Source organism: Mus caroli, chromosome 2, assembly GCF_900094665.2.
Source record: "Mus caroli chromosome 2, CAROLI_EIJ_v1.1, whole genome shotgun sequence".
Classification (NCBI taxonomy): Eukaryota; Metazoa; Chordata; class Mammalia; order Rodentia; family Muridae; genus Mus; species Mus caroli.
In genome coordinates, this window is record NC_034571.1 from 115124421 (window position 1) to 115144610 (window position 20190).

General features: G+C 51.0%; 1 protein-coding gene across 2 annotated transcripts; it reads right to left on the bottom strand.

The window, feature by feature from the left end:
* Window positions 1–1417: 1417 nt before the first annotated feature.
* Duox2 (dual oxidase 2) lies at window positions 1418–20029 on the bottom strand. Of its 2 annotated transcripts, XM_021155771.2 has the most exons (33): window positions 19674–20029; window positions 19301–19390; window positions 18954–19118; window positions 18251–18438; window positions 17888–18089; window positions 17567–17733; window positions 16881–16941; window positions 16672–16768; window positions 16172–16262; window positions 15604–15706; window positions 14909–15072; window positions 14198–14373; window positions 13859–13977; window positions 13409–13546; window positions 13038–13151; window positions 12665–12867; window positions 12197–12382; window positions 11067–11292; window positions 10891–10984; window positions 9199–9386; window positions 8670–8739; window positions 8209–8292; window positions 7332–7510; window positions 6940–7170; window positions 6765–6864; window positions 6046–6095; window positions 5643–5770; window positions 5252–5405; window positions 3895–4127; window positions 3546–3704; window positions 3088–3243; window positions 2865–2993; window positions 1418–2733 (listed from the first exon to the last, which is right to left on the bottom strand). In XM_021155771.2, the coding sequence occupies exons 1-33, from the start codon at window positions 19741–19743 to the stop codon at window positions 2611–2613; spliced, it is 4638 nt and encodes a 1545-aa protein (XP_021011430.1). In that variant the 5' UTR covers window positions 19744–20029; the 3' UTR covers window positions 1418–2610. The 2 variants fall into 2 exon arrangements, with proteins under 2 accessions (XP_021011430.1, XP_021011431.1); XM_021155772.1 differs by lacking the exon at window positions 8209–8292 and having other exon boundaries at window positions 2611–2733; window positions 19674–19743.
* Between the last annotated feature and the right edge of the window lie 161 nt (window positions 20030–20190).

Consider the following 20190-nt stretch of genomic DNA (forward strand, 5'->3'; position numbering starts at 1 on the left):
TTGTCGGGGAGGGGAGTGGCAGGGGCGTTGGGATGGGGTTGGTGACAGGGATGGAGATCAACACTGGGAATCCAGAGCAGAAACAGACTGTTTTCTTTTGTACTGTTAATATAAACATTTCCTCTGTCTCATCTTCCAGTCTTCTTTCTCTGGGACATTTTTGCAGTGTCCCTTGCTTACAAAGTATAACTAATGATATTAGCGACTTCATATTCTCTACCCAAGAATGCACTGATAGTTGCCCAATGCCACCCTCTAGCCAATGCCCAAGAAGAGTCTATCAAAAGGCCCCAGACAGGATGAAGCCATTTAGGGTCAGGCTAAAGACATTGTATTCATCTCATTAAGTCCTTGACTTTTAACTCAGTCATTCTGGGTTTCTGAAAATCTGTCCAAGGTTAGACAGAATAGCCAAGTCACATGTCTGTCTGTCTACGGCCAGCATCTAGAGCCTGACTGTGGCATCAGGATTAGGCTGGGCAGGCTGGGTGCTACTCAGGATGGTCATGATCATCTCAGAATGTCTCTCTGTCCAGCTGGACATGCACCTAGCATTGCCTTGGAGCCAGAGCAACAAGTAGCTGGATAAGCATGTTTAAGGTCACAGACCTCGTGAGACTGTTGCTTCTCCGGCAGGGAGAGTAGGAGGGGAGAGAAGGAAGGGACAGAATATTACAGATAACTCTGATGGCCGTGTTAATGGCACTTGGCAATCCAGTGAGGATCAGTGGGTTAGGATAAGATAGAAAAATATTTTTGAAAGAACAAGCAGGAAAATGCTGATGGGTCAGACCTGAGAATAAAGCTAAGGTGACATCTAAGAGGCTGGATGAACTTCAGGACTGGGGACTGTTTAACTTGGTGAATACCAGGAGGGTTAGAGGCCAGGGCACACATAATACTGTTCTTAAATATGTTGACTGTTATTTATTTATTTATTTTAAAACAGACACATTTAGTGAAACTTAAAAATTAAACAGATTAAAACTTAACACGCTATAATGTAAAACACTGTGTGTGTGTTCTTCTCATCTATATAATTTGTCTGGGACACGCTGCTATCTCACCCCCCCAATTTCTTCACAGGCAGCTGAATAAATATAGAAATAGGTTCAAAGACCTTGGGAGCACTCCCTTGTAGTCTTTATAGATAAAATTGGTGCCAGAGTCCCAGGTCTCTTGGGCTCTGGCCTGTTTGTCCAGTTCCGTCAGAGATGGTTTCACTATAGAGATATTTGGTTTCTGAATAAACCCACCAAGGAAAAGATCCTGGCTCAGGGATGTTAGATTTTCCTGAACTCTCCTTGCTACAAATTCTACCAGCTGTAGAGTATCATGGCCCAGCAATTCCGCGCCTAGATAAATGCCATACCGAGAGAAATGGGTGCACTGTATCCAGTAAGAGATAGACATATAAATGTTTATAGCAACTTTATTTACAATCAGCCAAACCCAGAAACAACCCAACTGTCTACCAGCAGAATGACTACACAAACAGATACATCTCTTTAATGAAATGCTACTCAGCAATAAAAAGGAACAAATGTCCAACATACACAATGACACGGATGAATCACAAAAGCATCAGGGGACGAGGAAGGGGCCAAGATCAAAAGTGCATTCCATATGACCCAAAGTGCAGTGACAGAAGTCATGCTAGTGGTTGCTTTTACGTGAGGGAGATTCACCGGCGAAGCTTCCGGGGTGACTGGAATGTTGGAATGTTTTCTATCTTGACCAGGATGGCAGCTACTATAAGATTTATACACTTTATGCAAATACACCTCAACTGTACATATGTTACAGCTCAGCTTTTTAGGAAAATCCCAGGGAAAGAAGGAAAAGGGTTTTTGTGGGTAGAGGTAACATCTGTGTACTGCGATTGGGTGGCAGCTGATTCCCCTAGGGTAAGAGGCTTCCAGTGCCCAAACTGCACAAACCGGGAAAGCTGTTCTGCTCCCTCTGGGGAAAGGGAGCTGAGGGGTTTGGGGTGTGTGGTAGAGACACCATTACTGCCTTGACCCTGGAGCCCAGGGAATGCCTTCATGCTCACAGGAGGATTCACTGAAGGGTCAAGACAGCAGACACTACTGGATGACATTAGGAACTCTGGACATTTGTTCTCTGGCAGCCTTGTGGTTTGTGGTCCTCTCAGAGCAGGAAGTTTGGGGCAGAAGCTGGGGGGTAGTGAGGTGGGGAAAGACCCAGAGCCTGAGTTGAGGCAGGTGGGCTGTGCGGGCTATGTGCAGTGTGTGGTTTCTGAGACAAACTCAGAGAAGATTGTCATGCTTTTCTTAAATAATTCCCCCCAACAAAAGTCCATAGCAATATAGCAATTTTGTGAAGGTAAAACAGAAACAGAGACCTATCAGACGTGATCCTCAGTGTTCTGTTCCCATCCACAGTTGTCAGAAATAGGGGCTTTCCTCTCCTTGCTATACATCGCATAACTTACTGTGACTTAAGCTAGGTATTGGAGTGGCCTTGTCTACCTGCCCAGAACATAGGCACTGTTAGGAGTGGGGCTCCAGTTCCCCGGCTGTGGTCTCAAGTGACAGTAACAATAAATAAGGAGAACAGCAGACAGGACAGGGACCAAGGAGAGCAGGCTCAGAAGTTCTCATAATGATGCACAAAGTGGGCCCGGTCCTGCCTGTTGATGAGCTGGCAGGCCTTCTCCACATTCTTGGTCATCCCTGGAGGACCACAGCTGAAGACTCCAATCTTACGTACCTGTCCATGGAGAGATATGTGTACTGAGATGCCCACGACCCAGGAAGATCAGCTTCTGCAGCCTGACCACAATAATCAGACCAAGATAAGACAATTAAATAGGGTCCTAGGGTGGGAGGGGATGGACCCACCTGTGGATGGACTTCCTGTAGAGAGTTGAAGAAGAGCTCAAAGGGAGGGCGACCAAAGTGGGTGATGGAGCGCAGGCCCGTGAACAAACTCCTGTTTAGGGCCTTCTGGAAGTGCCGCTCACAGATGTACTGGAGAATGAAATCGGGGAGGAAGGCCATTGCTAGGAACAACCCTTGGCCCTGGGAGTGGCCCACCTGCCATGCCTGACTGGCCCTGACCTACCAGCATGGTGGTCCTGAGGTCAAACTTCTCAGCCAGCTGAGTAATGTAGATGTGCACAGACACCAGGTCCTGGTGGTCATTCTCCTCCACCTCCCGGATGATGTCAGCCAGCCACTCAAACTGCCGCTGAGTCCTTGTCACCCAGATGAAGTAGATCTGAGGACACACACTGGGGCTCAGGGCCAGATCAGGTCTGGCTCCCCTCCCTACATTCTGAGATGCTAGGAAGCCTCAGATATCCTGTTGAGAGCGATGTTCTGGTCTTAGCCTCCAATGGACAAAGGCCAGCAGAGATTCTTACAGCCACTCTCCTATCCACACGCAGGATTTGATATTTGAACTGTTGTGTGTCATGGTCCCCACAGACCCTACGGTTGGAAGCCAGGAGTGTACTTCTGTGGTGGCAGGGATCTATAGGGCCACACATTTCCCACGCAGAATGGAGAAAGGATGCTCACCTTTTTACAGAGCATCTGGCTGCCCATGGACGATTTGAAGACCAGGTCTTTGAGGATGGAGGCAAAGGGGGTGACTCCAATGCCCCCTCCTACCAGCACTGACACCTCAAACTTATGCCACTCCTGATGGCCCTCTCCAAATGGTCCATCGAGGTACAGCTGACAGGAGAAGGAGAAGTGAGATGAGCCAGGCCCTGCCCCGACTCTGAGGCTAGAAATGGGTAAGAGTAACAGAGGTAGGGGCCAGCGCACCTCAGTACTCTTTCAGACTAGCTTTGTCATGGAAGACACTGGGGCATCTAGTGTCAGGGTACAGGGAACAGGGACAAGCCCAAGGGTGGTACGGTACCTTTGGGTATCTGGCACAGGTGCCACCCACTGGGGGTGAGTAGATCTCTCTGAGGCGAGTAGTCCAAGGTCCCACAGCCCTGATGTGCAGGCTGAGTGTGTCCTCATGGGGTGCAGAGGTCAGCGTGAAGGGGTGATACTCATTGGTACCCAGATCCAGGCAGGCGATTCGCACCCACTGCCCTGATTTGTACTCAAATGTCTTGGGCCTCTGGAACTGCAAGTAGGTCACCCCTAGAGGTCAGAGTGGGAGAAGAGCCTAGATCAGAAACTGTACTTGAAAACTGAGAGGTGTCTGTTCTTTCTACACTGCTGAGGCCCAGAGGGTCTCACACAGTCACATGGTCTAGACAGGCGGTATGCTGGGGCTGAGAGTAGTTAGTTGAGTCTCCTCGGTTTCCTGGGTAACATAAGAGTTGGGCACCTCTGTCCCAATCTCTCTCACTTCATCCTGCAGACGGTGCAGGCTCATAGCACTGCCGAAATAACAGCCTATGGGGTGAAGGGCTCTTCAGGTACCCAGATGCTTATCAAAGGGAACTTTCACAAATATCTGCATGCCTTACAAGCAACATATCTTACCAAATCTTAGATAGTGTTTACTGCCTGTCAACAGCTGGGCCTCAGGTTTACTTATATTTGTTGAAAAAGGAGGTTAACAAGTTTTGGAGAGTATGAAAGGCTACTTTAACTTTATCTTCACATAATCTTAATGGAAACAAAACTGATATGAAATTGGGTTTTCTGCAATGTTAAGCCTAGAGATTGGACGACATTATGATACCTAAATCACCTCCCGCCTCCCTCTGTAGTGATATAATCCTCCACCATGGCCAATTCAGACACAATAGCAGTCTGGCTGTCAGGGCTCTTTGCCTCTCTCTGAACCAGGCTGCACTCTGACGCCTTCTTCCCCCTAGAACGTCGTTTTCACCTGTTCTTTCCCAGCATCGCTTCTCACTGTCTGCAGGCCTTTTTCTTTATTTTTAATTACATGTATATATGTTCGTGTGTGTGTAGGTGTATGCACACGTGAGTGCAGGTGCCTATGAAGGACAGAAGAGGGTGCTGTATTCCCTGGAGCTGGTTATGAGCTGCCTGACATGGCTGCTGGGAACTGACCTCAGGTCCTTTGAAAGAGCAGAAAGTGTTCTTAACTGCTCAGTTACCTCCCTAGCCCCTTGTCTGCAAGTCTCACCAGGAACTAAGCATAGCCCTCCTTGGGGTGTCATTTCTATCTGAAAATCTTCAGGGTTCCTCCAGAGGCTGTCAGAGGTAGGGGTCAGGGAACCCGACAAGCCCCCATCGTGTCTGAAGAGCAGACTAGTTCTCATGCCTGGGTCAGATCAGGCTTGTACCTGAAGGCAGCAGCTCCGCCTTCACCACACTGATCTCCACCTTCTTCCGGCTCAGGCTCACCAGCTTGTCCCCTCCATAGATAATTGCCGGGACCAGGAAGTAGATGTGGAAGCTGGGTAATTGGATGAGGGCATAGCTGCCGTGGATGATGATCTGGAAACAGGGCCAGTTAGTATAGCTCCGCCCACCAGGTCCCGAGTGGCTCCTCCTTGTCAGGCATGGCCCACCCAGACACTGGCTCTGATGGGCCAGCATAGACCCCAGGGTGGGGGGTCACAGAGGTCAGAATCACAGTCCTTGGGCCTAATTCTCCATCTTCCCTACTTTACTGTCCCTTTCCATCCCAAGTGTCCCCTCCAAGGTTCACCCCTGCCCAGGCGAGGTACTCACCAGGACATAAAGCACAACATAGAGGTGGTGGGTCAGCCAGAAGCCTCGGAAACTGTGGCGGCGGAAGTGGTGGGAGGCAAAGACGTACATGATGGCCAGGACCAGGAGCAGTAGGACTCCTGTCATACCTGGAGGTGGGAGGACAGGGTCAGTGGCTATCCTTAGAAACTCATTCTGAGCTGAAAAGACAACAGGACATCTATCTCCCCACACCGTTCTCCCCAACTCCCACTCTACTTCCTCAGGGCTCCAGAATAGCATATCTGTAGGGGCTGGAGCTGGGATTGGCCTGTCAGAAAGGGACCTATGGCTATTACAGACCAGTGTGTATTCAGGAAGAGGAGAAAAAGGAGGAGATACACAGTTGTGGTGCTCCGATCCCACACACAGCTCCATTTCCTACCTGGAACTGTCTCAAAGAACCACCAGTGGTACTTTGGGGGAGACTTGGACCTGTGGGGTAAAGGCACAGTGAGCCTCTGGCTGAGACAGAAGGGGGTTTGTCACTCCCACACCACAGCCTGATGCTGCCCCCAACTCCTGAGGTCACTAGGACTCCACTAAGATGGCTACAGGATCCTTCCAAGGAACCTGGTGTCCACTGCCACGGTTCTACCCCTCCTCCACGGCAGCTTTTCCTGCTAATCTATCTTACATTCTCCTCCTGCAGTCAGCCCTTGCTTGCCTCCTAGAGTACTTGGTCCATTACTTTGTGAAATTAGTGAGGGCAGGGACTTGCGTTCTGTGCACAGCAACATCAAGCAAATAGCAAAAGTGTTAAACAACTGCACCTATCTGAAATAGCCCTGCTCTCTGGCACTCAAATAAAACACCCAGCACACGGTATAAATATTTGTCCAATGAGTGGATATCGAACTGAGATGATAAACTATGTGTCAAATGGGAAAGAGGCTCTGATGTCAGCTCCTAAGGTCCTTTCCTAGCTAGTCACGGACAGCTTCCTTCCTGAAGGAGAATCAGTCACCTTACAGCTTCTCCATGAGGGACAGCGTTATGCCTTCACGCACCGAGAAGCTGTGCTTCTGTTGCCATCTATTTCTTTCCTATTACAACCTTAGGCCCACCCAGAGGACCCTAGGGGTGCCTTTCCCCCGAACTGACCCGTCATTCACAAAGACGTTAGGGAAGACGCAGGCCATCAGGCTGAGGGGACTGACTGAGAAAATGTACACATTGACTGCATGTCCAGCACTGTGCAGAACTGAAAGAGACAGCATGTCAGAGAGATTAACCTGGACCAACACCACTCCCAGCTCCCAACCCAGAAGCCACATACCAGCTAGGACAACTGCAGCCATAGCAATCCAGCGATGGAAGTCCACGGCGGCATCAAAGGGGATGTAGCGGTTGAGGAAGGTCTCCCGCAAGAAGGTGATGAGGTTGCGGCACATGGTGAGCAGGATGTAGGAGAACATGAAGGAGATGCTGGCCGCTGTGCCCCGGGACAGGATGATGCCCACATAGGTGGTTTCTTCGATGTCCGTGGGTGGTGAGGCAAAGCCATAGTCTGGAGCCAGAGTTGAGGCAGCTCAGCATTGCACACAGGACAGGACCCTGAGCCTGAGTCAGAATGCCCAGGCTCTGGGAAGGGCAGCCAGAGGACTCTTCACTCCCCACTAAGGTATATGGCATGCTCCCTGCCCACTGCCCACAACCTGGCACTCTTACAGTAGGCACGGTCTGCAAACAGGCCTATGCAGATGGCTGAGAAGATTGTAACACACACAATGTGGCGACGGTAGTTTTCCACAAATCGCTTGTACTGCTTGAACTTCTGGGCCAGGAAGCCACTCTCTTTTTTCTCCTGCAGTGCCTCCGTGTACAGCCGGGGAGAGGGCCCCATTACCCTGCAGTAGAGATAGACAGGGCACTGGTGAGAAAGGGGTTCCTTGGCCTTCCCTCAGTACTACCCGTAATTGAAAATCTAGCAACCACGAAGGATGGGTCATAACAGTGGAAAGCAGGCAAGCAGCCTCTGCTCCCACTACCCTTACCCCACTTCTTACTTGTTCCAGACAACTCCCTTTCTCTCTCCACACCTAGTCTACCTTCTCTTCCCTTTCTGTCTCTGTCTCTTTCTCTGAGTCTCTCTCATTCTGCACCCCCATCCTTTGCTCTCTACACTGGCCTACTTCTGTACCCAAGGCAGCAGAAGCCAGGAGGCCTCTTATGGCATTGTGGTGGAGCTGTGAGCTAGGCATCTTGCCAGAAGATGTGTTTAGAGACTGAGTGAAGATTGGGTCACTGGAAGCTCCAGCCCTCTAGTGGGCAGCCCCAAGGGAAGCTCAAGGAGCCACTTTCTCAGAGTGTCCTGTCTCTCCTGCTAAGGGCCGTGGGTCCCTCCCTGATGGTACACTCTACAGGAGAAGAGGCAGCAGGTTTCCTGGCCCAGGAGCTACAGCAGTCCAGGTGTTTCCTGGAGAGCTACTAGTGCCACATCATGTGTGTCGAATGGAAGGAGACTTGAGGTGGTGCGCCAGGGCTCAGAGATCCGGAGACTTCTCTCCAAGAATCCTGGAAATTCAGGAATCTAGGAGATACTCACTTTTTGCCAAACCTCTTCTTTAGGCCAGTACTTCCCAGTTCTGGGGTTTCCATGTCAGAGAGTGCCGTTTCTGGGGGGCAGGAACTGGAAAAAAATCAGACAAATCCAAGCCCTGGAACCTGTTTTCTTTTGACTGTTGCAGCCAGGAGAAGAACTGCCATATCAAAGTTGGGGTGGAGTCCAGGGAAGGTCCCCAAGAGCAGGAAAGGACAGAGCAGGATGAGCAGCTACAATCTGCTTATCTGTGCTTAGGGCACCTCAGGCCTGGAGTGGTAGGGAGAGAGCCAAAGCTCTTGAACAACATAGGCTATAGGAAGCAGCTGGAGTTTGGGCTGACACTGACTTTGCCAAGGCAAACATCTGCTCAGTGGCCGTCAGCTAGCTTGGCTTCCTTTCTTTGTTTCTCTCCATGGATCTTGCCAAAGACATCACCCAGTCCCCGTCCCCCCCCCCACACACACCTGTTCCCAGGAGTCCGACTGATGAACGAGACTCGACAGGCACCACTTTGTTTAAAGATGTCCTTGGTGCCTAGAAAAGAGAACAAGAGCTCAGTTTGGCTTCTCTGGAAGGGCAGAGGGTGGGATGGGAGACTGTTCTCTCCTCCTGGGCCCTGGAAAGGCTGCTCAGCATTCAATAGTGACTTAGTCATGTCCAGATCTGGGGCTTCAGCCCCATTTCCCTCCCTATACCCAGGGCAGACAGTGTGCACAAAGAAGAAAGAGGCTACCATGTGGAAGATAGAACTCTACATGTCCTTTGTGAAAAAGAAAGTAAGGTCCCCTGCTCTGGCTAGATACATCCCAAGCCAATGCCCATGGTGCGCCCATTGGCTTAGTGAGCAACTTTGCACAATGTACAACTCGTCTCTGAATATCCATGCTGAGCTCTGTACTAACCACCAAGGACTCAGAGGAAAAAAAAAAAGACCTGTGTTATGTCTACCAGAAACTCTGTTTTGAAGACTCCTCGCCTTCCACACTCACACACCTCCAGCTCCACCTTTGACACAGAGCTGTGTGAATCGGAGATCACTGTCGTGGTCCCGCAGCATGAAGTGGAAGTCCTCCCAGGTCAGCTCCTCCTTGTCCTGGAAGCCTGACTCCCGGAACATGGATTCAACCACCTCAGCCAGCTGGGCCTTGGACAGGCAGTTGTTGGAGATCTCGATGAAGGACCTAGAAGAGTAGAGAAATGGTAGCTATCATCCAGCAAGGTCAGGCTTGGGCAGGTCTCCAGATTACCTAATGTGGTCACCATCAGCCTGGGAAATGAAACTGAGCGATGTCATCCAGCCAAAAGGTGACACTAAGGCCGGTGAGGTGATGGCCACAGGCTCAAAGGATCTTGACAGCTTAGAAAAGCAGTGCGTCTCCCCCTCCGCCCCTCTCCCCCAAGAAATGGAAACAAATGGGAGAGACTAAGACTTGTTGCCGATGATGGGTCCAGGATACACCATGGCCCTCTCTTGTGATGGGCTCGCTGCTGACTCTCTTCTGTGGAAGCCCACCCACACCCATCCACCTTTGAGATTCTACTTTCACCATCCAAAGAGGACACTCGAGTGTGGGAGAGGAGTGGCTAAAATGGAGGCTGCCTCCTTATGCCAATACCCTAGGGCATATGGAGGACCCGCTCAGGCCCAAGTCTGGTGGCACCCACGGTGACAGCCGCAGCAGCAACTCTTCTTACGTTGTGCACGGGGACAAAGACAAGTGTGTGTGCAAGGCCAAGCAAGCACCATCACCATGCTAAAAAGCATCATACCACTGGGGCAAAGCAAGACGCACACATTTTATTATAGACTGAAAAAACTGGGAGCTGCCATTGCTAATGGGACCTCCTCCCTCCTCTTGGATTTCCTAAATGTAGCCAGGACAGAACTGCAGTGACATGCTGATGAGATACAGGCTGTAGTCATTTTTACTGTTTTAGAAGTCTATGTTAGGACTGGAAAGTGGCTCAGGGGTTAAGAGTACTGGCTGTTCTTCCAGAAGACCCAGGTTTAGTTCCCAGCACCTACATGGCAGCTCACAACTGTTTGTAATTCCAGTTCCAGGGGATCTGACACCCCCACACAGACATATATGCAGGCAAAATACCAATGCACATAAAATAGAAATAAGTAAGCAAAGTCTCTAAAGAAGAGGAAGAGGAGGAAGTGGTCTGGGTTGGGATTGTCAGGGAAAGGGAATGTTAAGAGCAATGGGAAGAAGGCACAAAGACACTTTAAAAGAACCTGGGCTGCTGTGCTCTGTCTATTTACCCTCATATACTTCTCTTTGTCTTTTTCAGTGGACTATGTACCAAATGCCTACATGTTAATCTCAGCATGAAAAAAAAAAGCAGATTTAAGAAGGAGTGAAGAGGTATGACTCGTGGTGCTTGAGGCTCTGTCCTTGGGAATGAGGGGTTGAGGGTGCTCACGACTGGTCTTTATTGACATTTTAAAACTAGAGCAATGTTTCTGGTAGTTTTTGATAGTGTGGCTATGGACCCTGTTAAAGGCAGAGACATGCCAGGGTGATGTTTTGAAGTTGGATGTCTTGAGAATTCAGGATATAGTGTGTACCATTCAACATGGATGGCCACTCAGCCACCCTGCCTGCCCTCCTCTGAGCTGAATTGCTTTCGTGTTTAAAACATTAAGGTACTCCAGGATTGGGAAGGCCCAGCCTGTACCGCATCATGGTGAAGAACTCGTCCTTGGAGAGGAAGCCATTTCCATCCAGGTCATACATGGTAAACATCAGGCGGGACTTATCCTCTGAGGAGCCTGAGGGAGAAAGAGGATATAGGTCACCTCCTTGCTAACAAACTCCTGGTTCCTCAGATGCTCTGCTAGTCCCCACCCCCACCTTTCATGAAGACCACCAGGATGTCCAGGAACTCCCGGAAGGATATGTAGCCATTGCCATCCTTGTCAGCCAGAGAAAACATGGACTCCACAAACATGTCCTGGGGCTTGAGGCCTAGGGAGTCAGCAAACTCAGCTCTGCTCAGCTCACAGGTCAGAGCCTCACGCACTTGCTGGGATGAGTTCAGGGGCAGAGTTCCTGCATCAGCCTGGTTGATGTCCAGCACCTGCACTTGGGCAGTCACAGAGAGGGAGAGAAGGAGATCAGGCCTAGCTGACCTAGCTGGGATGGAAGCAGTTCAATGACTTCATGTCTCCCCTGTGTGCAGTTCAGAAAACCCACTCCTAAATATACAGATTGGGGTCTCTACTCTCCTATAGGAGGGGTCAACTGAATCTTTACATGCTTTCTGCTTCTCTCTGGACCTATGCTCCATCCAGCAAGGATAATACTGATGGGGAGAAAAGGGGAAAGTAAGATGCAGGGAGCAAAGTTGGGGGATGAAAAGAGAAAGAGCCTGTTCCAGAGGCAGTGGATATTGGCTATAGCATGACAAACAGAGTTGAGCCGATATACTCATGCTAATTCAGATAGTACTGCCTTGTGCCTAGAATCTGCCTTCTATCAGTGTACAGATAATTTAAAACTAACACATCACGACTATTTGTTATGCCCACAATGTACCAAGTACTTAGGCTAAACACTGTCTATAAAATGGTGATTTTTCAAACCCAAGTCTGTATCAGCATCACCTAGAAAGATTTGTTAAAATGAAGCTTTCTGGGTATCACCCCCAGAGCTCCTCATTCAATCTGTTGGGGGAAGATCCCGAGAACCAGTTTCTAATACGTTTCCAAGTCAGCTGATGCTGCTGATCCAGAGGTACCATTAGAGAATCCATCGCACAGATGACCTCACCGACCCCCCCTCAGCAATGCAGTGGACACAGCTTTAGTCACTGATCATTAGATGGTGAGGTGAGGAATACAGAGACAGGAATACATGAATTGCCTAAGGATCCAGCCAAGACTGTCTGTCTCTAGCCTACGGTGTGAAATCTTAATTCACCCGCAAGAACTCGTCCAGCTCAGGTTGGCTCCATCCCCTGTGTCAGGCATGACTCATGGCACCTGAGCAAAAAGCTGTCTGAAGAAGATCTCCAAGATGCCTGCCCGTTGCTGCTTGGTCACGGCCTTTCTCAATAGCTCCTTCTCATCCACCTCAGCTATGTGGAGGCCGGGAGTGCAGCAGATACAGAGGTCTTGCAACAGCCGCACGAAGGCACCCCGGTCCTCTTCAGAGTTAAACATCAGCACCTAGGTTGGAGAAAAAGCCTCATCATGTCTGGAGCTGGCTTTTCTGATCTAGTCCTGCTTCAAAGGACCTCAGGATGAGGGAATAAGAGAAGTCTTTTCTGTGACCATCCAAGCTGTGGTCAGAGAGTGACCTCAGGGGGTCAAGTAAGTCAGAAAGCTCCTGAAAGGAGCCTCTTTCTCCAGCATCAGCCTTCACGGGTAAACCCTGTAGCTGAGAAGACTCGACTATGAGAGGGGATACATATGAAAACAGCCCACAGAGGGAGGCAGGATGAGCTGTACCAGGTCATACTCCTTGGGGATCTTGAGCAGCAGGGTGCGGCGTCCACCGTTGCTGGACAGGATGAGGTTAACCTGCTGTGGGGGCTGCAGTTGGATGGTCCGGAGCACGGTGAACCGTTTGTCAAGGACCTGTAGACTTCTGTCTGGAAGCAGCTGGAGAGTGACTGGATAGCTCTTCTCCTTGGGGCCTGGCCACTCCATTGCTGAGGAAAGGACAATTGTGTGGTGACTCAGCAGAGGCCTTTGAGCCCATGTGATTCTCTGATCTGAGCATGCAGTTCTAGTGAGTCTGGCTTCCATCCCACTCTGTAACATGTTTCTTCTCCCTAGGCCCTGGCTCCCATCCCCTCCCCATGGTCCTCAGACTTCTTACCTGGTACCCCATCACTGACTGGTTGTTTCTTCAGACTCTCTTTGCCTTTCTTTAGTAGCATCTTGCGTTCTCGGTTCCGGAAATGAGCCACCACCCCAGCGACAATCAGACTCACTGAAGGGGACCAGAGGAGACTAGTGAGAAGGAAGAGAATCCTTGCTCATAGCTTCTAGGGAGCCTACAGGTTGAGCTCCTTAGCTACCCAGGAGCTTCCTGAGCCTGGATCAAGCTATACAAAGCAGCTAGCCCTGAAAACCAGCTTGTAGTGGGGTGGTGGAGGGCAGTGGGGTGGGGTGGGAGGAGGAATGGACTGGGCCAGTCTGTGAAGATGGGGAGGTCAGAAAAGAGGTAGGGAGAGCTAAAGTGCTTACCTAATGGAAAGCAGCAGACAGCTACAAGTGTGACACCATAGCCAGCACCACTGCCCTCAAAGTAGTCAATCACAGTAACAGGCGCACACTGGGGCAAGCCGTCCGTTGTGAGTTGCCGAGGCTGTGGGCAGGGTGCACCTGCGGGATAAGTAAGTCACAGACGTCTGAGTCCAAGAGTCCTTACTCTTTGGGTAAGCCTCTTCCGCCGTCTTAGGAAGGACCAAATATCTTCTCCCGTTCTCAAACCTACCCCTCTAGAACTTGTTCCTCTCAAAAGACCTCCTCCATATCTCATGTCTCAGCATCCACCCTGCCCGATTGCTAGGTATAGCTCTTGGGCAGGCCCAGACCATAGCTGCATGGAAGGCAGCCCAACACAAAAAGCCCATGACACAGCACAGATGACTCTGCCCCCATACGATTGCTTGTTGGCTCTCCCTGGATATTCACCTTCCTGCCAGAAGAAAACGTTGGGTTGCAAGGCACTGGGGTCCACATTGGAGACAGCTACCAGTACATCCCGCAAGGTGGTGTTTCTGATTTCTGCAATCTCCTCTTTGGAGAACAGCCTAAATGGGGGGGGGGGGGAGGCCATTGCTGGGATAGGAAGGGGATTTCAGTCCTCCAGTGACCTCAGGCCCAACGATTCATGTGAAGAAAGAGACTGGAGTGGATGAGAGTGTGGTAGGACCCTGGCATCAAGACCTGTGGAGGCTGTCTAAGGTTGGACAGAGAGTCTGGAGCCCCGCGCTAAGTTGAAGTCAGAAGCAGGGCCCAGCCAGGCCTTACCCATTCCTAGTGTTCTCAAACCAGTAGCGATCACCATCCCTGAGCCTCACAAACTGGTCAAGAATGATGTTGCTGAATAGAGGTCCAGGGTCCCCGTGGCTCTCCAGGAGTCCACCCAGGAGTAGTTCCAACTGGGACAGGTCCTGGTTGTACAGAGCAGCTGTGGCCTCCAGCACCTGGAGCATCATGGAAAGTAACAAAAGTGCACGTGACCTCACCCACAAAGTCCTCAGTAAATCTGCACACGGACAGTAACAACCGCATAAATTCTTATGCAGATCGAGTGAGTTCATCTGTGTAGAGATATTTGGAACAGCACTGCCATCGAAAATTTTGGCTGCCATTATCTTGTGTGTATATGTGTGTGGGGGTACATGTTTCTGTACATGAATATGTGTGCATGTAGATGCCACTGGGTGACACAGGGAGTCTTCTTAATCACTCTCTACCATAGTCTTTGAAACAGAGTCTCTCCCTAAACCTGGGTATCACTGTTTTGGCTGGGTTGGATTGGCTGTCTAGTAAGGGTCAGGAGTCCTCCTATCTCTGCCTCCCTAGAACTGGGATCCCCAAAACATCTCAGACTTTTATGTAGGTGCTGAATATTCAAACTCAGGTCCCCATGCTTGTGTGACAAGCATGTTACCAACTGAACCATCTCCCCCCCCCAACTGTCATTAATATTGTATTATTATTATTATTTATATTAACCTGGGGTTCTACTTGGGGGTTGAGAGCACTCCAGTTCTTAGGAGGCTCCAGTCCCAAGGCCAGCAGAGCCTGGCTATAACTGGGCAGCCCCATATCTCGGCCACGCTGGATACTGCTAGCCACGTAGTCTGTGCGAGAGAATCTCTCTGGGCCAGGCCAGTAATCTGAAAAGAGACCAGACTTTGAGTCAGTTATCCCAATCCCCATGCATTGCAGCCTTACACCCAGCTGTCTCGAGCTCTCCTCAGCCTCAGTCCCAGACCCCAGCACTCCTCTACATGACATCAGCGACCTTGTTGGCTGTGGAGCCCATGTCACCACGTGTGGTCAGGGGCACTTTTTCTAAGACTCAAGATAATTCTTGATACCAGACAGAAATTCCCTTTTCTTCGTGTCCCAACTTTAAAACAGGACTGGATGAGAACCCTTAAGACCTAAGTAAACACCAGAGAGGGTGTTCAATTGCTCTACCACCCCCAAGCCCACCATATTCGGGCATAGTCAAAATAAAAGTAACACAAACACAAAACTATAATTGAGACGGGGAGCTCAAATTTCAATTTCTTCTGACATTTATTTGAAGTCTGAGGGTGTAGCTCTGTGTGTCTGTATCATGGGCACCCCAGGGCTGCTTGTTGACTAACTCAGAAGGAGCCTCAGACTCCAGGCTCTCACACCCCACCCTCTGAGCTCACCTCTCAGGTCTTCAATCACTATCCGGTCCTCCAGCTCTGAGATCTGGGAAGCCATTCCCAGCAGCAGCTGATCCACATCTTGAGCAGTCTTCAGATTGGGGTTCTGGAAGTAAACACTACACTCAAGATTTTGACCCTGGACCACCAGTAGCCCCTGGGGAAAACAGGCCCCCCACTCACTCTCAGACCAACATTCATATTCTCTCTCTCTCTCTTGCTTGATCTCTCTCTCATTGTCTCTCACACCTCTTCTCCCCTTCCCTTTCCTCTGCACCTCCCTTCTCCCTAGCCTTCTTCCACTTCCTTTCCTTCCCTCTCTATCTTGGTAGATTGTGTGAGCACCTGGTATCCAGCAGTAGTCCTGCCTGAGCTTCTGAAGAGCTAGGACAGCATGCACATCGCCCATGCCCAGGCATTTCCAGCCCTATTGAACAATTCTCCCCAGATAATTTTCTCTGCCTTTTACTCGCTACACTGCTGCTCAAGAGCCAAACTGCTACTTTTCCAAGCATTTATGCTATGCGAATTTGACTCCACCTCCACTCTCTGACCCCGATCTCACACTCACCTCCCGAATCCAGTAGCTGTTGCAGACTCTGAGAGCTGGAGAGCTGTCCGAACCTTCCTTCGGGAATTTCCGGAAATGACAGCTGGAGTTTCTGAAATAGGGTGACAAAAATACAATGAGGGAATTGGGGGCGGAAACTAAGGTGGTGTGTGAGGTGAACATTTCTCTGGGCTGGACAAGAGTGAAGGATGACTTATGAGTTTTCTTGAACATTGGCTTGGATTTACAGATAGAGTGATCTCTATGGTGGGAGGTCAGAAGGCGCCCCAGCTGCCAGACACACCCCACACTCAGCAACCAAAATTCTTCTATTAGAGCTGGAAGATTTCCTATGGATCCCAAACTTCCCACCCCAGGATCCTGCTTCAGCATCCCCTCAACAATTCTGCTTCTCTTCTGAATGAAACTGTGGAGGGATGCAAGCCCCCTAGCTCCAAGCCCACTCATCCCCCCCCCCACCTCCAATTCTATACAGCTCCAACCAGCTGCCCTTCGCTTACCTCATGTAGACCCCAGGGGGCACCATAGTAGAGAGGAACTGCTCAGAGGCCACCACAAACTCCGGGGAGATGCTGGGGTCCATGGAAGGGCGGTACCCTGTATCAAGACAGTGCCTTACCTCACACCCCAGCATCACACAATCCAGCTGTCTTCTGTCTGTGGATCTTCCACTTAGGTCTCCCCACCTTCCACAACCCCTCCTCATTACCTGAATACTCTGGAGGAGTTTTCTGCAGGAAGCTGGGCAGCCATTGGTATAGAGCAATGTTCTGAGGGTTAGAAAGGGAGGAGAGGTTGGACTGAGCCTTTGATGAAGGAAGACTTGGGTGCAGAGATGAGGACCAGGGAAGGCTAGTTGTAGGGAAAGGAGGGGCAGGCAATTAAATTATAATCACAAGCAAAATCACTCATGTAAACATTCACAGGGGTTCTCTGTGTGTGTGTGTGTGTGTGTATGTGTGTGTGTATTCGCATTAGCCCTTCTAGGAATAAGGGCCGCAATTAGGGAGTGGAGGGGCGCTATCCAGGACTGGAAAAGCTTTCCTGGGGAAGCCGAGTCTCCCTGGACCTTGGGCACATCATGGGAGAAAGAGCATAAAAAACCCAACAGCATCAAGTGCTAGATGCTTCAAAGAATTTATTGAGGAGAGATAATTTATTGAGAGAGATGTTAAATAATGATCAAATCCCAAATTATCTGGCATAAATAAAGGGTTTCCTCTCTAAAATGTACAGTAGTTTCCCCTACACATCACCTCTCCCTGAAGAAGAGCCCTCCTAGAAAAGAGTATATTGGGAAGAGGCATTGTTCAGGACCCCGGAAGCTTGGTTGGGGGTGCAGAGTCTCTCTGGACCCTACACACAGGTGGACTCCAGGCAGGCGGCACGACTCACCTGGTAGGTGGCAATGACCTTCTTGCGAGCATGCTGGAACAGCTCCTCATCCCCCCAGTGCGGGTGCTCCTGCGCCAGCTTCCTGGCACACAGGTTGTGGTAGCGAAACCACAACAAGCCCAGTGCCTGCAGAAAGGGCTCCCTGTTCCCGCGCTGGGCCCCGAAAGCTGCATCCATGTGGGGAAGCAGGACAGGAGATGGACAGCAGCTTGAGTCAGGGGAGCCCAGACCCACAGGCAGTTGCCCCTTCTCCAGTATAGGGCCCCCAAGCAGCCTGGTGCCTCTAACCCTACCCCTCCTGCCAGGACCCCGCAGCCTCACCATACACCCCTTGTGGCCCTCCCCGCCCCGTGGAGGGGTCCGGCGCCATCCACATGAGCAGAGAGCTCTGGGAGTTCCGCGGGAAAGCAGGGTCAGGCCCAGAAGCCAGCTGTCCTCCAGAGAAGCTCCTCAGAGTGTCACTCCAGGAATGAGAGGAACCATAGATGGCACTGCCATCTAGCCAGCCGGTCACCTGGTTGCTCTGCAGGGATGAGCAGAGTCAGGAGGACCAGGCAGGTCCTTGCTGGTGGGGAGAGCCTCACCGTGTCTGGTCTTCCCAGCCAGATCCCAGGCCTCCAGCGGATCCAGCCTCAGATCCCTTCCCGCCTCTCTGCCCTCCTGCCTTTGGCTGCCTGGCCTCACCTGGTCCCGGGGGTTGCTGGGGCTCTGTCCGGTGTTGCGGTCCCAGCGGCTCCTTTGAAAGGGCAGCACCACGTTCCCGCGCTTGTCAGGGTCGAACACTGGGTCCCCATGCGGGATGTAAATGTTGAGGAATTCTGCGGGGCAGCCTGGTGTTTCCACACTCACCAGGTCTGAGAGCACGTGGTAGCCTGGGTTAAGAGAGCAAAGTGGTGGGTAAATCACCAGGTCCCACTCTCCTTAGGACCAGAAAAGCCTCTGAATTATCAGGGCACAGAGGTCAGAGCACAAGCTTCAACGCTGTCTCTTCAGCTTAACCCCCAGCCAGACTTGATCTTCTAATATGCAAACAAAACGTAGCATCCCCTTGTGAACATGCCAATATCGTTTCGGGGGCCGGGGAGTTGGGGGGGGGCGGATACGATTTGAAAAACAAGCTCCCTTCACCTCTGTGTGGCAGTCATTAGAGTCGAGGAGAGCAATGGTCAGGGCATAAGTTTCTGAGAGTTCTAGTGGGGACCCAATGTACTTGTTGGTTTGAAGTAAAGTGTAAGTAAGAGAAAGATCCCCGCATCACACCCAAGCCCTCAAAGATGATAACAGAAGCACTTCTTGGAAAGTTCTTTTTTCTGCAAGTTGCGGTGGTCCTTTCCCTGGACACTCAGCAAGCTCCATATCCACCCTGGTTTCCTGTTCCTATACTCACCAAAGAAGACCCCCAGCACTGTGCGGTTGTGGACCGAGGGCAGCCCTGCTTTGCCCTTAGCGACAGCATCGCTTAGCCGGCGAGGGTTGGGCAGTAGCGGCTCTTCCAGAGCCTGATAAACACCGTCAGCATAATTAGCCGGTATTAGGCGACGCAGCCGGGAGCCTGGAGCGCAGAGAGTTGATCTGGATCAACGCTCTGGGTCCCCAAGAAGCCCCACATGCCCCCTCCCATTTCCTACCCCCAGGAATGCGTAAGAATGTGGTGAGAATGCAATCCCGCCGGCCGCCCAGACTCCTCTCCCCACACTCCAACTGCACGCCCTCCCTACAGAGCCCGGGGCTTACCAGCCGCACCGCGCTGGTGGTACTTCAGATTATTAAACCAGCCGTCGTAGCGCTGCACTTCCCAGGACAGTGAGGGTGCGTCCTGGCCACCTGTGGGAGCAGAAAGCCTCCCGCTTAACATTAACCTTCCAGAATCCCCTGCATGACCCGATGGGCTTTAGACTCCTTCCTCAGCTGGCTAACTCCTGCCAATGAACGCTATCTCCAATCCTTTGGCCGCTGGGCCGAGGCGGTCAGAAGTCTTCCATCTCATTAGCTCAATAAGAGATGGCTCAACCCCTCCAGCTTCCAGGCGCCATCTGCCCTCCCCTCTCTTTTCACACTCCTGTGGGACACTGGCTAGCCCCTTCAGCAAGAGGCCCCTACTACGTACCTGCTGGGCCCAGGGGTCCAGTCAGCAGAGCGCCCAGGAGAACTAGAGTCTTGGGACTTGTTAGAAGCATGCTGCCCTTGATCCCGGCGGTGGGAGGTAGTGTGTGAAGAGCACACACTCCCACGGCTGGTACTGGGAGAGGAGCAGAGAGGTATTACTCAGGTCCCACATCTTCACGACGCGCTTTCTGGTATTAAAACCGTCCCGCCACCCTAACCCTGTCTGATGCTGATTTCAAGCACATGAACATCCTAGGCAGGAGTACAGCGGGACTGTCTCCGGGGGTTTGTTCTAAAACCTAGTCCTCTCAGCCCAATTTCCCACGTACTGCTTCTCCAGGAGGGGGATAGAAAAGGGAGAGAGGCTAATGAACTGAGAGCTAGGGACCCGCAGCCAACCTCATCCTCATCTAGGGTGAATGTGCGTTCAAAGGGGAGAGAGGAGCTAGGAGACCCAACCTCTGGTGTAAGGTTCCGGTCCGGTTCAACAGTCTTCAGTGCTCTTGGAGATTTTGTTT